This window comes from Strongylocentrotus purpuratus, unplaced genomic scaffold (genome assembly GCF_000002235.5).
Source record: "Strongylocentrotus purpuratus isolate Spur 01 unplaced genomic scaffold, Spur_5.0 spur5_scaffold_13, whole genome shotgun sequence".
NCBI lineage: Eukaryota > Metazoa > Echinodermata > Echinoidea > Camarodonta > Strongylocentrotidae > Strongylocentrotus > Strongylocentrotus purpuratus.
Window position 1 is genome coordinate 32299186 of NW_022145598.1, and position 23965 is coordinate 32323150.

At 36.8% G+C, this 23965-nt stretch overlaps 2 protein-coding genes across 2 annotated transcripts; one reads left to right on the forward strand and one right to left on the reverse strand.

Moving 5' to 3' along the window:
- Positions 1-2993: 2993 nt before the first annotated feature.
- Positions 2994-7264, reverse strand: LOC115923282 (lipase member H-like). Its single transcript, XM_030983705.1, has 4 exons — positions 7217-7264; positions 6545-6782; positions 5265-5401; positions 2994-3269 (listed from the first exon to the last, which is right to left on the reverse strand). The coding sequence occupies exons 1-4, from the start codon at positions 7262-7264 to the stop codon at positions 2994-2996; spliced, it is 699 nt and encodes a 232-aa protein (XP_030839565.1).
- Positions 7265-18496: 11232 nt separating this feature from the next.
- Positions 18497-21374, forward strand: LOC115918570 (lipase member H-like). The gene is made up of 4 exons (XM_030983396.1): positions 18497-18600; positions 18857-19094; positions 20192-20328; positions 20572-21374. The coding sequence occupies exons 1-4, from the start codon at positions 18553-18555 to the stop codon at positions 20845-20847; spliced, it is 699 nt and encodes a 232-aa protein (XP_030839256.1). The 5' UTR covers positions 18497-18552; the 3' UTR covers positions 20848-21374.
- The last annotated feature ends 2591 nt before the right edge of the window (positions 21375-23965 follow it).

Below are 23965 nucleotides of genomic sequence, written 5' to 3' on the forward strand. Positions count from 1 at the left end.
GGATATTTGTTATTTTAAATTTCTTTTTAAAAAGTATATCAAGTTTATCCTGCTCTTCAATGTGGTCGATTTGAGTTTATGATAATAAAACCAACCATATTGATTAACGCGAATGAAACATACTTTCTTTCCGAAATCCATTTCCTTTTCTCCATTTAAAATACACTCTGTTAAGTGCCCCCTTTCATTTCAATCAACGTTATGTTAAGTATTGGCTAATGGATCCCATCCCCCCGCCCTCCCCCCCCCCCCACTCAGTGTTATTTAGGGTACGCATATGCGTGTTCCAACCGACCCCCCCCCCCCCCCTTTCAGCAAAAGTCCGGTGTGTAAAGTCAATACGGGTCGACCTTTTTCTTTTGTTACGAAAAGGACATTTTGGCAACACGCATGGGGTCCGTCCGTTCTCGGAGTGGGGGGGGGGGCGGGCCCATCCCTCTATGCTTAATAACACAATTGTTGGTCCCTTTCAAGCTTTGCCGTATAGTGAGCCAGTGGCCTAGCTAGTGTGGGGGGAGGAGAGGACCGTAACCCCCCCCCCCTCCCCCGTTGAAAATAAAAAATAAAGTGATTTTAAAAAAGGAAGGGAAATGGGAGTTGTAAAAGGACGAAAACCGAACACTGGACCAACTCCCCACCCTTCCCCTAAATTTACATTTCATTATCCGAGTAACAATTTGTAATGCCTTTTATTTAAGTATGAGGTACGACTAACATCTTGGATTGAGGGGGTGTAAATTCTAGGAAATATCCTTATTCGGACTGACAGATCCTTAAAATTACGGCAAAATTTCTATTTGGCCTTAAACAAGTGTCAGCAAGTAGAGGAGTACATTTACTTAGGACAACGTTTCTCACTCCAAGACAAAAATCAAGATAACGAAATAAGAAGAAGAATAAAAGCTGGATGGCAAGCCTTCGGCAGATACAGCGCCATCATGAAAGGCAAACTTCCATTATGCCTGAAAAAGAAAGTATATAACCAGTGCATCATCCCAGCAATCTCATACGCTGCAGAAACATGGACACTAACATCAAAAATGGAAAGAAAGCTAGCAGCCTCTCAACACAACATGGAAAGAAGTATTCTAAGCATCACATACAAAGACAGAAAAACGAACAAATGGATCAGGGAACAGACAAAAGTCCAGGACATCCTTGAAACAGTGAAGAGAAGGAAATGGAATTGGGCGGGCCACATCAGCCGTAGAAATGACAATCGCTGGAGCTCAGCAATCACTCACTGGACACCATATGAGGGAAAGCGAAACAGAGGACGGCAAAGAAAAAGATGGCGAGACGAGCTGCAACAGTTCTGGGGAGAGACAAATTGGCACCAACGGGCGGGGAACAGAGGCATTTGGAGACATCATGCTGAGGCCTTCATCCTGCAGTGGATTGACAACGGCTGATAAAGTAAGTAAAGTAGTAAGGTGTCAGCACGAAAACGTATGAGTAGGGGGCTAAATAAGCCACTGGATAAAAGATGAGGGCTGAGAACAATTGAAAATATGTAGGGAATTTTTCGTTTTCCGGTTTAAGGGGGAAGGAGATACCGAACTATATATGTATTTTTTTAGATAATTGCTGTCCTCCTATTTGGTAACTTTTGCAAGGTTATTACAAAAAATACCTCTGCCAGAAATTCTAGATGTATACAAATGTATATAATATACGTACATACGTATATGCATACACACACACTTATATATATTCTTTCTCGCTCACATACACACGGACACACGCACACACACCTACTTACACACGTACATACACACACTCTTTACCTCTTTCCCTCTCTCCCTCTATTTTTATCCCTCAAACAGTCCTCCTTTGAATGTCGTTCTTGTTATATTATATTTACAATTTGTTTGTTTCAGTGGTCTTTATTGAAGTTATTTTGATACCTTTAACTTTTCTGCACACAACACGATTCTCGCATGCTCTTTCAAATATATTTTCATTTCCTTATATTTGTTACTTCATTCATGATACCCATACTGCATATTAAAAATACGAAGACAAAATAGTAAATAAATACAAGCAACACAACACAATTGAATTAGGCAGGTGAAATTGAACAGGCATTTTATTTCATATAAATTTTCGATTTTACGCTTTATCTCAACTTATTGTGTAATTATTTAAAAATAATTCAATTGAAAATGGTTAAGGAATTCACTTTGTATCTATTCAGGATGTGCGTTGAGAGTTGGAGGGTTCTTAAAACCAAAGCGGTCTTACGAACCCAGTGTAGAAATCAGTCTACAATATCAAATCAAGGAATGACAGCGATCATTCGTTAATAATAATAATAATAATATCGAATATTTAGGAGCGCTAAAAACAATAAGTACCATAGCGCTTACAAATACAAATATATGTAAAGAGGACAAGAAAGTACAGTACAGGAAGTATATCACATAGATCACTGGGGGAAAAGGTGAGTTTTGAGGGATCTTTTGAAGGTGGCAAGACAGGTAATTTTCCTTATGGAAAGAGGGATGCTGTTCCATGTCTTTGATGCAGCTACTGCAAAGCGTTTTTCAGCTACTGAGAGTCTAGATTTGGGAATGTTAAGTTTACATGTGTCGGTTGCTGAACGAAGATTACGAGTTGGTGTATATATTTGGAGGGTGTCATTAAGATATTCAGGTGCCAGATGATTGAGTATTTTAAAAGCATACAAACAGAATTTAAACAGAACACGTTGGTTAAACGTAATTAATTCTGGAAAGGTAAGTTTTTGGATTTTGTTTGCCAAATGTCAAAGAAGTTTTTAAAGATTCATCTTTCGTTTCCAACTCTAGGTTAATTACAAAGTTAGATGACAAAACAAAAGATAATTAAATGGTAAACCCAGATACCCTAATCTATTTGATACTCAAAAATTTAACAATTTCTAAAAGGCCACTAACGGGAATTCCTATATGTGGACCTGCAAGGTTCCATTCCGAATAATGGCTTTAACCTTGCAGTTGCTTGTATGTATTCTAGAGGGACGTTTCCATCTGGAAGTCTCCTCCCCAGTATTTCGGATCATCATGATCGTTGAAACCCATCTCTGGGCAATCTCCTTCAACTGCGCAGTCCCACGGGTATTTGAACAAATTTTTCACGGTTAAGGCCCACTTGGTCGCAGGAAATTTCATATTTAAGACGCTTTCTGTGAAGTACTCTACAGCCATCATGTGGTCGCATCCGGCATCAAAAAACGGACATCCGGGTTGGTCCTTGCCCCCGAACGGGTACCAGTCGTGGTCGCCGCACTGCAATTGTGGGGGAGTGAGTCAAATATGCGTTAAAAGAGACAACATTTACGCAATTGTATTGACTAAGAGGCGAATTTCAAGAATTACCTTAAATAGTAAATTGTGAACTTATTCAGTTGTGAGACCTTGTTATATCATAGTTGTTTTGTAAAAGATATACGTGCTTTGCTAGCAATCACTATCAATCATCATATTTATGAGGCCCATTCACGATATGCTATTAGTATTCAATAATAATAATGATAACAATTATAATATTAATGATGATATGCATATAATGATAACGATGATTATGATAATAATAACGATAAAAAATGATTATAACAATGGTGATAATAATCATACAAGAATGATAATAGTAATAATAATGATAAAGATAACAATGAGAATGATTATAATGATGATAATAATAATGATGATGATGATATTACTACTACTACTACTACTACTACTACTAATAATAATAATAATACAAATAATAATAACAAAAAAATAATGAAATAGAAGAAATAATTTTGTTTAGCCAGGGTAACCTCGTGACAACAATGCTGTTCTTCCTAATGACTCTGCAAGTATTATCGTCCCAGGATCCGCCCTTGCAAAGTGACTACAAAGATTATGCCAACTGCCCTTAACTGTGAAATCCATTTGTAATCTGCAGCATTGAAATATTGTGTCTTTCTAGAAGTGCCAACCTTTATCATGTTTATTTATCTTTGTTTCTTTACCGCACTTGTTTCAGTCTTTAAAAAAAATCCAAGATTGTCCCATGGAATCGCATATATCTCCCGAGGAACATAGTTTCAGTAATCCCACCGGCCGTCTCCAGTCATCCCCAAGTCATAAAACCTCTGCTAAAAAACGAATATTAAACTTGATCGTAACGACTTCAAGGAAATTTCAATTCCCTACTGTATTACCAACAGATATTAATCGTGCTCGGATTGCATAACATATCGTTGTGATATTCCTATAATTTTTAAGTCAGTAGAGCGTTCGCCTCACAACCGGGAGGTCGTGGGATCGAACCCCGGCCGCGTCATACCAAAAGACGTTAAAAGACGGGAGTTGCTGCTTCCTTGTTTGGCGTTCAACAATAAGGGATAAAGCAACGTCGATCTGGCGCTGCTCAGTGGCTGCCGGGCTCACGATCAATTGGGCAAAAAGAATTTCCATTTTCGGTTAACTTAATAAAATATGGAGCTGACTTTAAAATATTATTATTATTATTATATCTAAATAAGGAACCACATTAGACTATTCAACTTGCCTAAGGGTGATTTTGTTAAAGTCTTCGCAATCATGTGGTTCTTTTATTTTCAAAAGTGTATTTTTGTTTTGTCATATTAATTGACAAGAGAGGAAAAGAGAGAGAAAATGGTTTACAAATGTCACTCACTCAATCTCTCACCACCCTACTGATGATTCCAAAGAGGGCCGCCGAGCTAAATATGCCACCCCCCCCCCTTTCGCCTCCTAACATACATACTGCTACTTTTACTCTACTACTAATACTAGGCCTACTACTACTACGAATAATAATAATAATAATGATAATAATAATAATGATAATAATCATGTTTGTATGATAGTTATTATCATTATTATTACTATTGCCATCATCATCAGTATCATAATTGTTATTAGGGTAAGGTGGGCCTTTTGTGGGAAATCTCGTTGTTGTTGTTGTTGATCGGGTCTGACAAGTTTTCTATTTATTACAAATCAATTTGCTAATGCCTCTATATCTGTAACATTGGTATGTATGTATGGAAATGTATATGTACTTGCAGATATTACTTTATAGTATGGTTCGTTGTTCCTATATATTAAACAAATGGGAATATCCCAGTTGCCAGGAATTTTATCAAAGTGTATTATTATGAATATTTTTATCGGCATTGTCATTATTTTTTTATATTATTATTGTTATTTTTCATTGCTATTATAGTTATAAACATTATTAGTAATATCATTATTATTATACAATACCTCCTCCATTAATCCTGCACCACCAAAAAGTAGCATGTCTCCATCAGTATGCATGACATCTACAAACATGGCGTCTGACCGATCCAGCTTGCATTGATTGTCGGTACCACCGAACAATGGGCCAGCAGGGTCTAGTCCTGAAACAAATACAACAAAATTGATATCGTACTTTATTTATTCATGTCACTCCACCTGTCACTCTTTCTCTCTCTCTCTCTCTCTGTCGGGAATATAGTTCCACGTCGGATGAAATTTAAAAAAAGACTCCACACACACAAAATCCGCCTTGCTAAGTGTGTGTGTGTCTCTCTCTCTGTCTGTAAGTATTTACAAAGATTCAGCTACGTATGCCTGTTGCAGCTGAGATTAGTTTTTAATTTTAATGATGATCGAAAATTCATGAAAGAAACCGATATCGTCATTTCCAAAACAACTGAATAGTAACTTCAGACCAATTCAAAAAACTTGGAAACAACGTTTATAATTTTAGTTGTGGCATTATCTGTCAAAAATAATGTATGTCTCAAATAATCCTCACAAACATTCGAATTAATCATCTTTTGACCCGTTGTTACCTCATTCACACCGCCCAACCGTCACCAAACCGATCGATTATTTTCCATTAAGGGTAATAATAATACTAGAAATAATGATAATGGTGATGATAGAAATAATGATAATTGTAATTTCCTGTAAAGCGCGCATGTCTCCCAAGGTCGACACTCCTAGCACTCCACAATCATTAGCTTGTCTTTAGCAGGGCTGCCATTTAATATGGCACTCTAGCATTTCAAGGAATTACTCCTGTCATGTATTCATTTGCCTCACCTGGGTGGAGTGTGGCAAATGAAAATTAATGTTTTGCCACAGGATTTATAGTGCTGTGACAGGGATTCGAACACCTCACCGTGTGCTTCACAGTCCAGCGTCTTATCCGCTCGACCACTACAGCTCTATAATCTAATATTTGGTTCCGTTTAGTGGCGGTCTCGATGGCGTAACTATGAAAACCATGACAAAGAACAACGTTTTTTTTCAGATACGACGCTTTAAACCGCGGCGATTTTCTTTTTTAATAATGAATCGCTAACTGCAAAACGCTTTACAATTTTGTATCTTATAGGCCAGGGCTCAGTATACTCGTAAGCCTTATGTTGTGTGATGTTGATATTCATTCACACGTTAAAACTAAACACGAACTATTTTGTTTAAAACTGTCTTTTTTGCCGGTGGCGCCAGTTTACCGCGTGATATCTGAGGGAGCCTTTCGTCTTTCTTACCTGTGACACGTCCGACTCTACCACCGAGTGCCTCTCCTGCATAACCAGCTATGTGAGCTCCCAGGCTGTGGCCGATGATATGCATGTCCTCAAACTTGGCGCCCTTATTGTCGACCAGCTGCTCGATCATCTTACCAATGATCCTTCCTACCACACGGGTATTGTCACGTGGGTTCGGATACCACTTACTGGACGCGCCGGGGCTCCAGTCCACGCAGATGACATTCCTCGGCTCATCCTAAGGACACAATCATAACAATTGTTGTATTTCGTATCATCAAAAATATGGACTTGACGGCTTACAATATGCAATCGTTTTTCGTAGAAGTTTAAAATAATTCAACTCAGTCTATCTGCTTTGGTGGTCAAATTGTTGACCAACAATGACGGTCGCATCCTACCGGGTACCCATTCAACACCTGGGTGGAGAGTAGCAAGTGCAGGTTAATATCTTGCCAAAAGATATTAGTGCCGTGTCGGAATTCGAACCCTCGACCTTGGCATCTCCAGACAAGCGCCTTAAACCACTCGACCACGACACTCCCTTGTGTGTTCAAATGTGAATTGATATATTTACTATTATCTGCAATCTACATCACGTTGGACATTAATTGTTCCTCTTAGCATTTTCAATGTATAAATATATATAAAGTAGAATGCAAAAATCATTACCCTGTCTACCAACGCTTTCCTCAAGTTCATCCATAGTGGTTTTGCCATCGTGTCTGTCCATCCATGAATCAAGAAATGGGTCGGCCAGGAGGGGTTGAAACCCGAACTTATGACACTGTCCGTGTTGGTCCAGTCTAGCATCTGCATGCAATTATAATATAATAAATAATAATAATAATAATAATAATAATAATAATAATTATAATAATAATAATAATAATAATAATTATAATAAAATAATACAAGATATTACGAAATGATATTAATAATGATAGTAATACAAAATAATAATAATAATAATCCAGCTTTTATGGCCGAGCTACTATAATAAGGCGCTTAAGCATTCAAGAAATTTCTTCCTACCGGGTACCCATTTACAAGACCTGGGTGGAGAGTGGCAAATGTAGATTAATATCTTGCCAAAGCTAGGAGATTAGTACCGCAACGGGACTCGCACCACAAACCATGTGCTTCACGGTCTATCCATTAGACCACGAGACCTCTACACTATATTACATAATAAGTTTATTATAATGATTATAACATTAATATTGATAACATTTATATCTTAAGCATGATAAGGAGGCACTGAATAGTCCTTTGAAGTAAAATAGTAAGATATATACACACACACAGAACTGTAAATGGAGAGAGAGAGAGAGGGGGAAAGAAAAGGAGAGAGAGAGAGAGAGAGAAAGACAAAGAGAGAGAGCTACGTATATATGCATAGTTCCGTAGGTTATTAAAATACCTGGGCATTTTCAGGAATAATATTAGTTACATCAGAGCAGTAGCTCGCCCCCAATGAGACATAATCACCATTATTTTTTCTCTCAAATATTGTTATATAAACACCTCACAAAATGTGGAAAGTCACGTTTGATTCATCATATTTCTCTTGATATAGCATAGCCACGGCTGTGTGTAATATTATTAGAAAGTGAATATTAATCTTCTTTAAAAGGATATCCCATTTGTTATGACATAACAGTCATGCAACGTGCATTACATCAATATAAGGGGCTCGATCAAAAGTGAAATTTCAAAATGCATCCTTCTTGTTCCGGGAGTGCATTCTTCTTTCTTTGAAGAGTGTGGGTATTCTGAACTGTGTAGTGCGTAGCATAACAATACCAGTGATTGCCATTGCATTTTGCAACTTTAATTTTCATTTTGACCCTGCCCCTTATTCTGATGTACTGCTCATTCTATGGCTGCAAATTCATAACAAATTTTCAACAACAGATTTTAATTTTTAAATTGAAAAGTAGAGGTATCTTTGTACAGGCCATTCCCCTCCCCCAAAACGTATGTGTGTGGGGAGGGGGTGTATTTCTCAATTCCCATGGGACTTACTCCCGCAGTACAATCACATAAGATGGTGAAAAGAAAGTGATGAAATGAAATGAAAGTGAACATTATTACCTCTCCTTGTAGAATGTCTTTATTAAAAAGCTGGAAGGTAGTGCCAATTTCGTCTGGACTATCCGGTTCGTCGCCATTGCATGATAGGTCCTTCACCTTGAAAACCCCCAATTGTTCATAATTTGGAAAAGTAATGTCACAACGCCCTGGAAATAGGAAAATATAATAGTAATGATGATAACCATAATAGGTATAACAATAATAATACAAGTAATACTAATAATGAAAACAATAATAATGATACTATTAATGATCACAAAAACAATGATGTTGAAAATAATAATACAAAATATCAGCAATAATTATGGTAATAATAACAATAATTATATAAAGATGATAATTAGTATTACAAATATAATCACGATAATAATAAGTTGGTCTCATTGAGCCAGTTGAGCCATATCAATATTCCAGGTACTGCTCTTCCGGAGGGTCTTGCATAATTATTGACCCCAGCAATTGATAGGTATCCATTTACACCTGTGTGGAGGGTGGCAAATGTTAATCTTTCCCCATTTTTTTATTTCTTTTCTCCTTTTGTTTAGGCCTCCAATGAGGCACGGCCGATTAAGTTCTCGGCACAGGATCCGCCACTGCATATAAATAATAAAAATCAAAGTCGAATAAAGAAATATTAATTTGAGAAATAAATTATTGTTTACGTACCGCCACCAAATATGCTGACAAGAGCGACGAATGCTAAAGTTGCCGAGGTAAGCATGATGTCTCTCTAAGTATCTCGTTTCGTTGGAAGCAAAGAAATCTGATGAGAGATCTGGAATATAGTTCAACTGATGAAACTCAATGATTTACAGTTGTCTTCCTCTCTTTTTTATACTTTTAAGACATATTAACAGTGTGTCAATCAAACCATTTTTTGTTAAATATAATATTGGATTGATAATTTTAATCCAATTTTGTGAGAGAGAGATAGTTGATTACGTCAGCAGCTTCCTTTTTGTCTGAACTTTACAAATATGGATTTGAGTGTGACATCTGCTTTGCGTAAGGAATAAATATATCGGTCTCATTAGTTTAGATACGTAAACTGCAGATATGGGCCAAGTTTGATATGACATACGTAGTCAACGGAATGTTGTCAATACGCGCAAAGAAAGATACACGATATTAATACCTGTTGGACTTATTGACATACCCGGTATATTGTAAATTAAACCGAACTACATCCATACCGGCCAAATTTATATAGAAACAAAAAAAGTGAAATTACCATCTTTGTAAACACCCGGTATTTAATTAAACTAAATATAGAAAAGAGTCCGGCAAAATCCATTTGTGTCTGGTCAAAAATTAAAGAAATGATAAGAATAAAATTAAATAAAAAGAACTCGGCCAGGCTTATTCAATAAAGCCAGTTGACTCAGGCTACCGAGATAACGAAATCATCACCCACTTTCTGGTCAAAACTATCAATCTTCTTTATAGTTTCTATGGGAATGTTGACATACGGAGAATACCGTTATGAAATAAATCTTAATGAATTTCTTGTTGACAAATATATATATGAAGTTTCGTACAACTAAATGTGTATCTATATAATTTGATACAATATCCATCTCTTTCTCCCATCTAGTAATAAACCCTGCTCTTCCCTTTTCTTAGTATTGTTTGAAGTTTGACGTGTTAATGTATATATTACCAAATAACCAACATGTATATTCGTTTAATAGTCAATTAAAATAGACATACTTATTATTAACTGTTAACTTGAACAAACAAATAGCAACCTGCTTTTCGAAATTAATGTGCATATCTTTTTCAGGGAACATACACTATTCATTCACGCATGATGTACACCATCTCCACTCCGTGGGGAGTATCCCTACCATATGGTCCCCGAATACTCTTGACTAGAGGGGAATACTTTGTGGTTATCAACATGGAATATCGCAGCGGGGTTGGATCCTTCTTGATAAAAACTCCCTGTAGGCCGTTTTCCCTTTAATGTAAACTTTCTGTTGTACATATCATCTCTATTACTCCTAGAGATGAGCCCAACTATCGTTTTGTGAGCTCCACCTCCTCCTACTGTTTTGCTTACCAACCCAAGCATAGATGACGTCTGGAGGGAAATTTTCCCACCAACCTCTTCAGCCAGCTTGCAAACTTTGCTTATGAAGTCCTCTTCTGTTTCGCCTGCATTTTGCCTTCTTTGCTTTTCCTTCGTCTTTGTAATTCCCGTCTCTGTAGTTCCTTTCTCGGCCTCTTGTACCCAATACAACGGCAAATCGTTTGCTTTGTACGACTAAGTGCAATACACGCACAAAAGTTATGACACTGTACTGAGTAATATCTAGTTATATTTGCCCTTTTTCATCAAAGCTAATTTCTTCAATAGATTGAGTTCCATCCTTTATACAACAAAAAGGATTGTCACTGATTGAGGAGAACAGAAAACTTTGAATATGACTTAATTGCCTCTTTCGCCGTACTGTGAGGGGGTACACAAAAGGCTACGCATGTTACACATTGCAAAGTCTGTCACATTCACCAGGGAAGGGTATTCCAACTTTGCTTTTAGCATCGAAATTTTTCCTGGAAATTTTGAATTTTGAAATTGGGTAGTATATATCGAATATCGATCGAATGTTTACCGATTCTATTGGTATTGGTATTTATTTTCCATATCACAATATATAAAAAAAAAAAAATACAAAGAAAATGCATGTACATAGTAAAATCAATAATATAGTGAATGGCTTTGTTAGGATAACAAAACTGTTCTTCCCTGGGATCTACAGGTGACCTGTCCACGAGCTCTGCGCCCTCTAAACTCGCCATTAGAGAATTGCTTAATTTGGAGCAGGTTTCGGTGCCCTAGCTGCGATCGTCGGCCGACCCCCTTAAAAAACGCGTTGGAGCCCGCAGTGATCGAGCCGCGATCCAGGAGACACCGGCCGTACTCCTGGCAAAATACCTTTTTGAGTTCGAAGAGAAGTCGGGCGGGCTCCGTGCTTTATATGTGACGGCCCCTTTAGAAGCAATTATCGTCGTTAATGGTTGGTCAGTAGCGAGTGTTCTGTTCTCTTTAATTCTTTTTGAATAGGAACACGAATGGGTAAAATACATGTCATAAATACACGAAGGTGGATCCATTGGCAATTAGGGAAGGTACACCTTCCCCTCTCCAGAAAAAAAACACACAAATATTACAAGCCTGCTATAACTAAGTTGTTGTTGCTCGATTATTCAAACAATATCGGGCAAAAGGATGCCGAAAATACATATTCCAGACGGAAGATCAATAAATGCATACAATTCCGTTATTTTGATAATTTGTAAGAACTCTTCATTCAGTTGACTTAGGGAAAAATTGTTCACATTTCGGGGGCTACTTTTCAAGCATGCTTGCATGAAAATAACACTCTTTAATTTGTTTTGCAATGAACTCTATGCAAATTTGGGGGGCTCTTGTATGACATTCAGGAGCTCTTTTTGGCATTTCGGGGGCTAATTCGCCCCGAGCCCCCGTGTATTTTCCCTGTTGAGTTTGTCCGCACTATGCCCTGCCCCTATGAAAAGGAAGGATGATGTAGTCCGGCGGCCATGTGACCACGTAACGTCGTTAACAGAACATTCGCTTCCACATTTGGCTATTTGCTACATGCACCTAGTTGTTGTGTTTAAGCAGGCGCGTACGCAGGGGGGGGGGGGTTAACCCCCTCCCCCTCGAGTTTATTTTATGTGTATGTTTTGTGTATGTTTTGGGGGAATCCTCCCCCTTTTTTTCTTTTTTTTTAAATTAAAAACGGAACGGAATGTCGATGGGTCAAAATTTCAAATTTTGGGACCCCCCCCCCAAAAAAAAAAAAAATGTCCGCTTACTTGAGTTGAATAAGTTTCCTTGTAAGTAATTTTACAGACAAGTTTTAGGGTTAGGGTTTAGGTTTAAGGTTAGGTTTAGCTTTATGGTTCGGGTTAGAGTTAGGGTTAGGGTTTGGATATGGATTTGTATAATGTCATGTCCATGTACCATGTATTGGTTATAACTACATGTATATATATTTTATGTGTCACTAAGTCAAGAAATTAAGTCTATGTTTCAGTAGCTATTGACTTCAATTGGGTGTTGGGTTGAGTTAAGTCTTTGTGTTTCCTGGAAAGCCCACATTTTTCTGAACATTTTGATATCAAATACTCATTTTGGCAAAATATGGAGTTACGTCTTTGTATCACTGAACCCTCGATATCCTCTCTCGCTCATATACACACACATTCACACACACACACAACACTCTCTCTCTCTCTCTCTATCTCTCTCTCTCTCTTCCACCCTCTTATTTATACCCCAGTCCTTGTTTTAATGTCTTTCTCGTTCTATTATATTTACTTTTTTTTTAATATATTTCAGTGGTCTTTCTTGATCTGATTGATACCCTTAACTTTTCTGAACGCAACACTATTTTTGCATGCTCTTCCAAATATATTTTTATCTTCTTATCCTTTTCATCCCCTCTGCACAGTATAAACACGAAGACAAGATAGTAAATGATTATAAAATGAACTAGACAGGTGGGATTGAAAGGTCTCTTTTTTTTTCAAAATAAACTTTCGATTTAAGGAATTATTTCAACTTATCGTGTAAATTATTTCAAAACATTTCAATATAAAATGGTAAAATGAATTCACTTTGTTCCTTTTCTTGGTGGAGTTTACTCGCATAAATTCACCATTCTGAACTTGTTTCGTCAGTAAGACACTTTTCAGTGTTATTCTGGGGTTAAAAGCTTTCCATTGATGTAATTATCTCAATATTTGGAATTGTCTTGGAATGTTAACTTTAACATGTTGACCACTTGGTAGGGATACTCCACAGGGAGTGGAGATGGTGTACATCGTGCGTGAATGAATAGTGTATGTCCTTTTGAAAAAGACATGCACATTATTTTGCAAAAATGCCTACTAACAAAATGTGTGATTGCATTCAACAATAGATTTACCCACGGGATAATCGCAAAAAGCATGTTGCTATTTGTTAGATCAAGTTAACAATTAATAATAAGTATGTTTATTTTTAATGGACTATTAAATGAATATAAATGTAAGAGGCCGTGCAAAGAATGATAAGAAAAACTTATATATATGTTTTATAGAATTAAGAAAAGCCTTTGACAATGTTTGGAGGTATGGTCTTTGGTATAACATGTTAAAACAACTTATCAGTGGCTATTTTCTGAGAGTGCTACATGACATGTATTCAAAATGTAATTTTTTGTTGTTGTTCAAATTATATTTTATTTCCTTCCTCATAATTTCACATAACAAGAAATTGACATAACAAGAAATTATCATAATAAGCAATATAAAACAAGATATTTGATACAAGACACTTCATGAGTTACATCAATCAATGCACATAGAAACAATCTCAGATTCTACATGATTCTACATTTGTTTCTTGCATGTTACAGTGTATAATCAAAATAACAGTAGAGGAAGGTTAAAGTAGCCATAAAAATAGTGTCCCTTTATAACTAGACGAGGGCGCCACCCTCGTGTTTCAATAGAAATACCGGAGTAAAACAAGGGTGTGTCATTAGCCCGACATTATTCAATACGTTTTAAATGATGTTGTAGATATTTTTGATACCTCAGTCAGTGTACCCGCAACGCTACATGATAAGGAATTGAACTGTATAATGTATGCAGACGATCTAGCAATTATTTCTAGATCCCCTCAGGGAATGCAACACTGTTTAGATAATTTCACTAAATATTGTAACTCTTGGATGTTGAAAAAATAATGTCTCCAAAACTGAAATAATGATTTGTAATAAGTCAGGCAGGTTAAATGATAAAATTGAATTTTAAATAAAACGGGGAAAACTTAGCTCGGTAAAGGAAACGAAATATTTAGGCATTGTTTTTAGTAATAATGGATAGTTCAAAACGGCGACAAGGGACTTAGCGGATAAGGCCGGGAGAGCATTATTTAAACTTTATAAATCTTTCGGAAATTATACGCCTAGTATTAAAACCTTATTACACCTTTTTAATGCAACTATACAACCTATTTTGCTTCATGGATCCGAAATTCGGGGTGCTAGTGCAATAGACATGAAGAAAATTCTTCAAACAGAAACAGGAAAAACAGGACTTTTTTATAAAAACGATTTTGAGAAAGTACACATTCAGTATTATCTATATTTGTCAACAAAAAATTCATTAACATTTATTTTATAACGGTATTCTCCGTATGCCAAGATTCCCATAGAAATTATAAAGAAGATCGATAATTTTGACTAGAATGTAGGTAATGATTTCGTGATCTCGGTAGCCTGAGTCAACTTACTTTATTGAATTAGCCTGGCCGGGTTTTTTTAATATTTATTTTTAATTCTTATCATTTCCTTAATTTTTGACCAGAGACAAATGGACTTTGCCGGACTCCGATGTGTTTTTCTTCTATATATTAACAGTTTAATTAAATACCGGGTGTTTACAAAGATGGTAATTTTACCTATTTTGTTTCCATAAATATTTGACCGGTATAGTTTAGTTTACTTAAAATATACCGGGTATGCCAATAAGTCCAACAGGTATCAATTTCGCGTATTCTAGTTGCACGAATTGACGAACTTCTGTTGACTACATATCTTATATCAAACTTGGCCCATATCTGTAGCTTACATTTCTAAATTAATGAGGCATATATTTATTTTCCTTGGGCAAAGCAGATTCCATACTCAGATCCAATATTTACAATTCAGCAAAAAGGAAGCTGCTGACGTAATCAACTATCTCTCCCTTTCTCACAAATTTGAATTACAATAATTAATCCTGTATTAGTACATTATTAAAAATGGGTTGATTGACACGCTGCTATCTGTCTTGAAAGTATAAAAAGAGAGAAAGATCTCCGTGAATCATTGAGTTGCATCAGTTCAACTATATTCCAGAGCGTCCATCAGATTTCTTGTTTTATAACAAATCGAGATCTACTACGAGATACATCATGTTTACCTCGGCAAGTCTAGCATTCGTCGCTCTTGTCAGCGTATTTAGTGGCGGTACGTTAACAATAATTTATTTCTCAAATTAATATTTCTTTAATTCGATTTGGAATTGTTATTATTTATATGCAGTGGTTAAAGGTAAAAGAGAAGAATAGAGGAAAAGACGAGAGGGAGAAAACAAACCAATAATCCGTTCCTATCAAGGATGGGCAGTGTTGCCAGGGCTCATAGCATGGGGAATGGTAGAAATGTTTACTCCAGCTTTGTGTGCAACACAAAGGATAGTAGAACAAAATATTATGGGGTATATTTTTCTTTGTTATTTACTATTTGCACTATGATATTATATGATCTTCTTTGTAATAATATAACCAGCCAACTTTTATATTCATTATTCCTATTATAATTATCATCATTACTATCATATTTTTCCTATTTCCAGGGCGTTGTGACATTACTTTTCCAAATTATGAACAATTGGGGGTCTTCAAGGTGAAAGACCTACCATGCAATGGCGCCGATCCAGAAAGTCCAGACGAAATTGGCACTACATTCGAGCTTTTTAACAAAGCCATTCCACAAGGAGAGGTAATAGTTTATTTTCATTTCGACACCTTTTGTGATTGTACTACGGGAGTAAGTCCCGGGGGAATGGGTGGGGGCTATACATCCCCACACACATACTTTGTGGGAGGATAATGTCCTAGAATGGCCTGTACAAAGATACCTCCACTTTTCAACTTAAACATTTAAATCTGTTGTTGAAAATTTGTTATGAATTTGCTTATGCTTATTATATACATGTTATCAAGATTACTCTGATATTTATTATAAACTTATTATGTTAATTAGTGTAGGGGTATCGTAGTCTAGTAGATAGATCGTGAATTGCATGGTTCGTGGTTCAAGTTCCGCTGCGGCACTAATCTCCTAGCTTTGGCAAGATATACATTTGTAACTCTCCACCAGGCAAGGGTGTCGATTTGTATCCGTGGTTGGGGGGGATGATAGGTGCCAAAATATTTTCGGCAATGGATCAAAGCAACCAAAGTGGTAGAAGCGTGTGGCAAGTTGCACCCCTCCCAAGCGCGTAGCCAGGATTTAATTTTAGGGGGGGGCGGTAGTGAGCACGCGAAGCGCGGTTCCTAGGGGGTTGGGTGCAGGAAGGGGAAGCCCCCCCCCCCCCCCCGTGCAAAGCGCGGAAGCTTTGACGTTTCACTAAATTATTAGAGAAAGAAGACGATTCGTTGGACCGTTCTCGACTCTTAATCCTTGTTTGAATCAAATTCCCCTTCCTCCGCGCATAGCGCGGTAGCTCTGACGTTTCATTAGATTATTAAAGAAAGAAGACGATTCTATGTACCATTCTCGACTCTTAATCCTTGTCTGAATTCATTTTTGCCCATTCCTGCGCGAAGCGCGGAAGCTTTCCCATTTTATTACATTATTAGAGAAAGCAGACGATTTGTTGTATCGTGTCCTACATGAATTCAGTTTCAATAAATTATTACTCTTAATCCTTGTCTGTATTCATTTTCGTCCTTTCCGCGCGTAGCGCGGAAGCTTTCACGTTTCATTAAATTATTAGTAAAAGAAGACGATTAGTTGTATCGTGTACTTTGACGTTTCATTTGATTATTACTCTTAATCCACATCTGAATTTAGTTGCCCCCTAACAGCTTTGCCCTGTTCGCTAAATTATTAGAGAAAGAAGACGATTCGTTGTACTGTTCTCTATATTAATCCTTGTCTGAATTTAGTTTCCCCACTGAAAATAAGTTGTGTCACAAATAAGTTGTGACATAATAATCTTTCTCCAAAAATGAAAAATGTTTTTGGAAATATCAGGAAAAAAATGAGTGAAAAAAATAAAAATAAAGATACAATGACGTGAATTTTAAAAAGGGTGAACGGAAACAACATAACAACTAGTGAACTATTTTATAAGTCATACTAATGTCCGAAAATCTTTCTCCTTGTCTCCGATCTCATCACGAAATCGTCACAGAGTTCATCTATGTTTACACCGTCCAGGATTGTCTGATGTGCATTGCAGATTGCTACTTTTGTGCTTCACACTTAACATTTAGCTCGTTGCTTTTGATGCTGCGTCTTTGCATTTGGCGCACTGCATTTCTATGATGCTGTTGATTGAACAAATTGAATAAATTCATCAATTCCTGATGAAGCCGTATGAGCGAGAATTCAATTTATTCTTGTCTCATATACGGTTGTCTTATTTACTTTGTATATATGTATGTATTGTAAAAATGAGATAGCAAAATGTGTATATTGATGGTCATCTTGCGACTAATAACCATTAACTACTCTCATCGGACTCTCATCATTAATTTTTCTCTTCATTTTTTTATATTTTTTTTATGGTGAATTATTGGGGGGGATGATTGTACAGGCCATCCCCCCCACCTGAAATATTGGGGGGGATATATCCCCCCCATCCCCCCCGGGATCGACACCCATGCCACCAGGTCTTGTAAATGGGTATCAGGTAGGAAGCAATTTCTTCTGACTGCTTGAGCGCCTTATCATGATAGCTAGATCGGCTATAAAAGCTGGGATAATAAAATGATTTCGGAGCCGCCAAATAATACAGTATTGATACTGATAAGGCTATCCGCAATACAAAAAAGGAGAAGGCAAATTAATATCATCATTAATTTTATCATTGTTATCATCATATTTATTACCATCATTATTACTATCATTATCATCAATGTATCATATTTTTTTATAAATACATTATAATTATTATTTTTCTATTACTTTTATTTCTCATATTATTATTTATTATTTTAATTATGATATTATGATTGCATGTAGATGCTAGACTGGACCAACGCTGGCAATAACGACGGATCGGGTTTCAACCCTTCCTGGCCGACCCATTTCTTGATTCATGGATGGACAGACACGATGGCAAAACCACTATGGATTAACTTGAGGAAAGCGTTGGTAGACAGGGTAATCTTTTTTGCATTATATTATATAAATATGATAAGCCTATATATAAATTGAAAATGCTAAGAGGAAGAATGTCCAACGAGATGTAGATTGACGATATTACAAACTATATCAATCAACAACGGTAGATGTAATACACAACGGGCATGGATTGAAGTTCGCATGCGTTTTCGAATTATTGTCATCAGGTGAAGAGAGCATTTTCATGGTTTTAAAGAGAATTATAATAAGAAAATGATTATGATTGTGTCTTTAGGATGAGCCAAGGAATGTCATCTGCGTGGACTGGAGCACTGGCGCGTCCAGCAAGTGGTATCCTACCCCACGTGACAACACCCGTGTGGTAGGAAGGATCATTGGTAAGATGATCGAGCAGCTGGTCGACAATAAGGGCGCCAGATTTGAGGACATGCATATCATCGGCCACAGTCTGGGAGCTCACATAGCTGGTTATGCGGGAGAGGCACTCGGTGGCAGAGCCGGACGTGTCACAGGTAAGAAAGACGAAAGGCTCCCTCACATATGGCGTGGTAAACCGGCGCCATTGTCCTCTATTTAAAATAAAAGATTGGTTTAGTTTAAACGTGTAACAGCGCACAACAAAGGTCCTATGGGCATTCACTGAGCTCCGGGCTATAAGATACAGAAATTTAAAGCGTATTGCATTTAAGGAGTCATTACTTAAGATAAAGTTGAGTTCTGTTCATGCGATTGCATTGTGAAAGAAAAGTTGTGGAATGGATCAGAAAAAAGTTGATCATGTAGCATGTAAGTTTTGGTGTGTACTGCAAGGTTCTCGAGTCATCAAAATCATAACAAATTTGCCCAGTCTTGGTAAAGTAATAAGCACTGTACACAGAAAGATGTGGGACTACACACATGGTGTCGGGCCTACTTACCTTGATTTTCATTTTTCTATGCTCATTACCCAGCCAGTATACATTTTCTACCAAAATCGTTTGGCACATGACATTTATTTGTAATCTTGAACATTCAGTGTAAGCTTCGTTTGATTCTGTGAGAATTCATTTTCCTTTTTTTTACCAGAACTAAAGGTTATTTTTAATACTGAAAAATCGGCGTGGGTTACCTCATCTTGTCTCAACAAAGCTTTGTCCGTTAATTGTTAATATTATAATTGTTATTAATACGCCGAATGGATGAGAATCGATCGGATTTGTGACGGTTTGGCGGATTGACCGAGGTAACAATAGGTTAAAAGATGATTATTTAGATTTTTTGTGAGAATTATTTGAGAAATACATTTTTTTTGACCGATAATGCCTCAACTGAAAATTTAAACATTGTTTTCAGTTTTTTGAATGGATCCGAAATTATTATTCAGGCATTTGGAAGTGGTGATATTAGTTTCTTAAATGATTTGTTGAACATCATTAACATGAACAACTCAACAGGGATACGTAGCTGGATCATAATAGGTTTTGGTTGGTGTTGAGTCTCTTGTTAAATCTCATCCGTCGTAGAACAATGTATTCCCTATAGAGATAGAGAAAAAGAGAAAGAGAGACAGAGAGGGGGACGGGAGAGGAATACATTAAGCAAGTTGTCCATTTTGTTGTATTTGTTTCAGGACTTGACCCTGCTGGCCCATTGTTCGGTGGTACCGACGATCAATGTAAACTGGATCGGTCAGACGCCATTTTTGTAGATGTCATGCATACTGATGGAGACCTGGTTGCTTTTGGTGGTGCTGGATTAATGGAGGAGGTATGTTAATGATAATAATTAAAATAATTATTTAAAACAGAAACAAATTACTGAAGGTATTCATTTCATATGTGCCTATTTCCAAAGTACTATTTGCGTTTATTTTGTAAATTCAATATTTGTCAGCGTTAAACTAGGAATTTGCATTTGTACTAATAAACGTTATTCAATTCAATCCAATACTGTTGCGTAAATGTTGTCTCTATTAATTAACGCATATTTGTTTCACCTCAACAATGGCAGTGCGGCGACCATGACTGGTACCCGCATGGGGGTAAGGACCAACCCGGATGTGGAATGTTCGATGCCGGATGCGACCACATGATGGCTATAGAGTACTTCACAGAAAGCGTCTTAAACAAGAAATTTCCCGCGACCAAATGGGCCAAAACCGTGAAAGACTTGTTCAAGAACCCGTCGGACTGCACAAATGAAGGAGACTGCCCAGAGATGGGTTTCCACGATCGTGATGACCCGAAATACAGGGGAGGAGACTTCGAGATGGACACGCCCCTCTAGAATGAATACAAGCAACTGCAAGGTTGAATCCATTATTCGGAATGGAACCCTGCAGGACCACATACAGGGATTCCTGTTAGTGACCTTCTAGAAATTGTTCAATTGTTGAGTATCAAATAGATTAGGGTATCTGGTTATACCATCTAATTACCTTTTGTTTTGTCATCTACCTTTGTGTGATTAATTTAGAGTGAAGAACGTTAGATGAATCTCAAAAGATTCTTTGACAATAGGCAAACAATAACTAAGGACTTTTCTTTTCAGAATTAATTGAGGTTAACGAATAATCACTGTCATTCCTTGATTTTTTATTGTAGACTGATTTCGTCACTGGGTCCGTAAGACCGCTTTGGCTTTAAGAACCCCCCAACTCTCAACGCACATCCTGAATAGGAGCAAAGTGAATTACTTTTACCATTTTAAATTGAAATGTTTTGAAATAATTTACACGATAAGTTGAAATAAATCCTTGAATCGAAAGTTTATGTGAAATAAAAAAGACCTTTCAATCCCACCTGTATAGTTCATTTTACAATTATTTACTATCTTGTCTTTGTGTTTATAATGTGCAGTGGGGATGAAAAAAATATATATTTGGAGGGGCATGCGAGAATCATGTTGTGTTCAGAAAAGTTAAAGATATCAATCACATTAAGAAAGACCACTGAAACAAAACATTGTAAATATAATAGAACGAGAAAAACTGATTGGGGAATAAAAAGTGTGTGTGTGTGTGTGTGTGTGTGTATGTGTGAGAGAGAGAGAGAGGTGGTGTGTGTGTGTGTGTGTGTATGAGTGTGTGTATGTGAGCGAGAGAGGATATCGAGGATTCAGTGACACAAAGACGTAACTCCATATTTTGTCGAAATGAGTATTTGATATCAAAATGTTCAGAAAAATGTGGTCTTTCTAGGAAATACAAAGACCTAACTCCACCCAACACCCCAATGAAGTCAATGGCTAGTGAATCATAGACTTAACTCCTTAAGGCCCAAGTGCTCAGTGACACATAAACCACTTTTTTCTAAAATTGGCCAAAATGGAGTTACGCCTTTGTGTCACTGACCCCTCGATATATATACATGTATATATTATAACCTATATATACATTGTACATTAGCAGGACGTTATAAAAATCTCAACCCTAACCCTAACCCTAAACCCTAACCCTAACCCTAAAACTTGTCTATAAAATTACTTTTAAGAAAATTTATTCAAATAAAGTTACTTTACCTTTATTCATAAGGATCGTTTCTAGAACCCCCCCCCCCCCCAACTTCATCATGTTCGCGGAACCTCATTCGAAAATAAAGAAGGGTAAAATAAGGTGTGTGAAGGGACACCGGTACTACTCGGATAATGAAATGTGGATTTACAAGGCTACTGATTAGCTGACTAGGGTGAAGGCGGGGATTATCTTTTGATACTTATCATCATAATAATTCTTTTCGTGACCTGTAGACGCAGTTAAGCATAGGGATAATGAACACGATCTCAAAATTTAATACAAATTATTTACATAACTGAGAGGCCCAGTAGATTAAAAAAGTTATGGAACATGAATGCTTGGTAAATATACGTTTTTTTAAAAAAATTTTAAAGCACTTATCAAAACGAAGCAGAGCAAAACAAAGCTCAGCGCAACATTTTGTGTTGGGGCACATTATATATTTTTTCATTTGTTTATGTGTACTCATGAACCTTTTTATAGAAAATTTATTTTGCTGCTGCTTGGATATTGGTGTCGACTATATACACAAACACAACAACTAGATGCATGTAGCAAATAGCCAAAATGTGGAATCGAACGTTCTGTTTACGACGTTACGTTGTCAGATGACCGCCGCACTACAAAATATTTCCTTTTCATGGGGACAGGGCATAGTGCTGACAAAGACATCTGAATAAAGAGTTCTTACCAATTAGCAATGTTCTAATGGCGAGTTTTGAGGCCGCATAGCTCGTAAACAGGTCGCCCGTAGATCGCTCGGTAATCGGTAAACATTCGATCGATATTCGGGCGGCAATCCGACGATTTAAGACCATCTTGGGCCTATAAAAAATTCCGACAGAGGCCGGCAGAGCTGCGTGGCCACCGCTCGGGCTCCCTACGATGGTGTCGGCTAAGACCAACGAAAAACCTCGGAGGCCTTGAGGTTGCCCCCGAAGGGTCTTAAGGATCAGCTACTCAAGACAGTCAAAGGGGCTACCTTAAACTATTTCATAATAATAATAATAATAATAATAATAATAATAATAATAGCCTAATAGTCCACTCCAAATTTTATTAAACCGAAACGGAAATTCTTTTTAATAGGAGCACAGTATATCACTTTCAGGTATAAAAATACATTGATACATTGCTGTTATGAGGCTCCAATAGCAAAACATGTCTGAAGCATCCAAAATCTACTTTTATGGGTCCAAATTTAATGTAAGTGGTACATGAGCATCAAACTATAGTTTAGTATACAAATAATACACAGCAGTGAGGGCATTAGTAACACATTCCCACACGAGGTACCTTTGGAATTGTCTATCACGCCCGGGGCGATAGCCGAAGGTGTTTGGACTGTTTTGAAGTTACCGATTGTGGGTAATTTTACTAATGCCCGAACAAAATTATGTGTATTTTTTTTTTATAAGATTATGTTTTATTTGTTTTATAAGATGTTGTATTGTTTGTTTTATAAAATGATGTTTTATAACATGATTTTGACAATGACCGGTCATTACCATTTGATAATGACCGGTCATTATCCAAATTAAGCGTTATGCAAAATAAATGACTGGTCACGTATACGATTTTAACCAATCATTTGATTAGAATCTACGTCATCATCTTATGATAGGTCATATAAGTTACTCCTACAAAATCATATTTGAAAGTGTGATGCATTTTAGGTATTACTTGATTGAACCAATATAACATCACATAGAATCACCAAAGACATTTATCACGGCCTCATAGGAAATGAAAACAAACCATATATTTTACTGACTAAAATATTAAATCATAAGCTATATGATATTCTAAACTTCTTGATAATAATATCATATAATAGATAAAGTATACATCGCGGGTATGTATGTACACTCTCCATTAAAATATTTACAG

Excerpts from the sequence above, each read along its gene's own strand:
- LOC115923282 (XM_030983705.1), bottom strand. The coding sequence starts at position 7,264 with ATGGCAAAACCACTATGGATGAACTTGAGGAAAGCGTTGGTAGACAGG. Across the intron at positions 6,783-7,216 it reads GGAAAGCGTTGGTAGACAGG|GATGAGCCGAGGAATGTCAT; the intron begins GTAATGATTTTT and ends TTGTGTCCTTAG. Across the intron at positions 3,270-5,264 it reads GTGCAGGATTAATGGAGGAG|TGCGGCGACCACGACTGGTA; the intron begins GTATTGTATAAT and ends CCACAATTGCAG.
- LOC115918570 (XM_030983396.1), top strand. The coding sequence starts at position 18,553 with ATGGCAAAACCACTATGGATTAACTTGAGGAAAGCGTTGGTAGACAGG. Across the intron at positions 18,601-18,856 it reads GGAAAGCGTTGGTAGACAGG|GATGAGCCAAGGAATGTCAT; the intron begins GTAATCTTTTTT and ends TTGTGTCTTTAG. Across the intron at positions 19,095-20,191 it reads CAGAGCCGGACGTGTCACAG|GACTTGACCCTGCTGGCCCA; the intron begins GTAAGAAAGACG and ends TATTTGTTTCAG.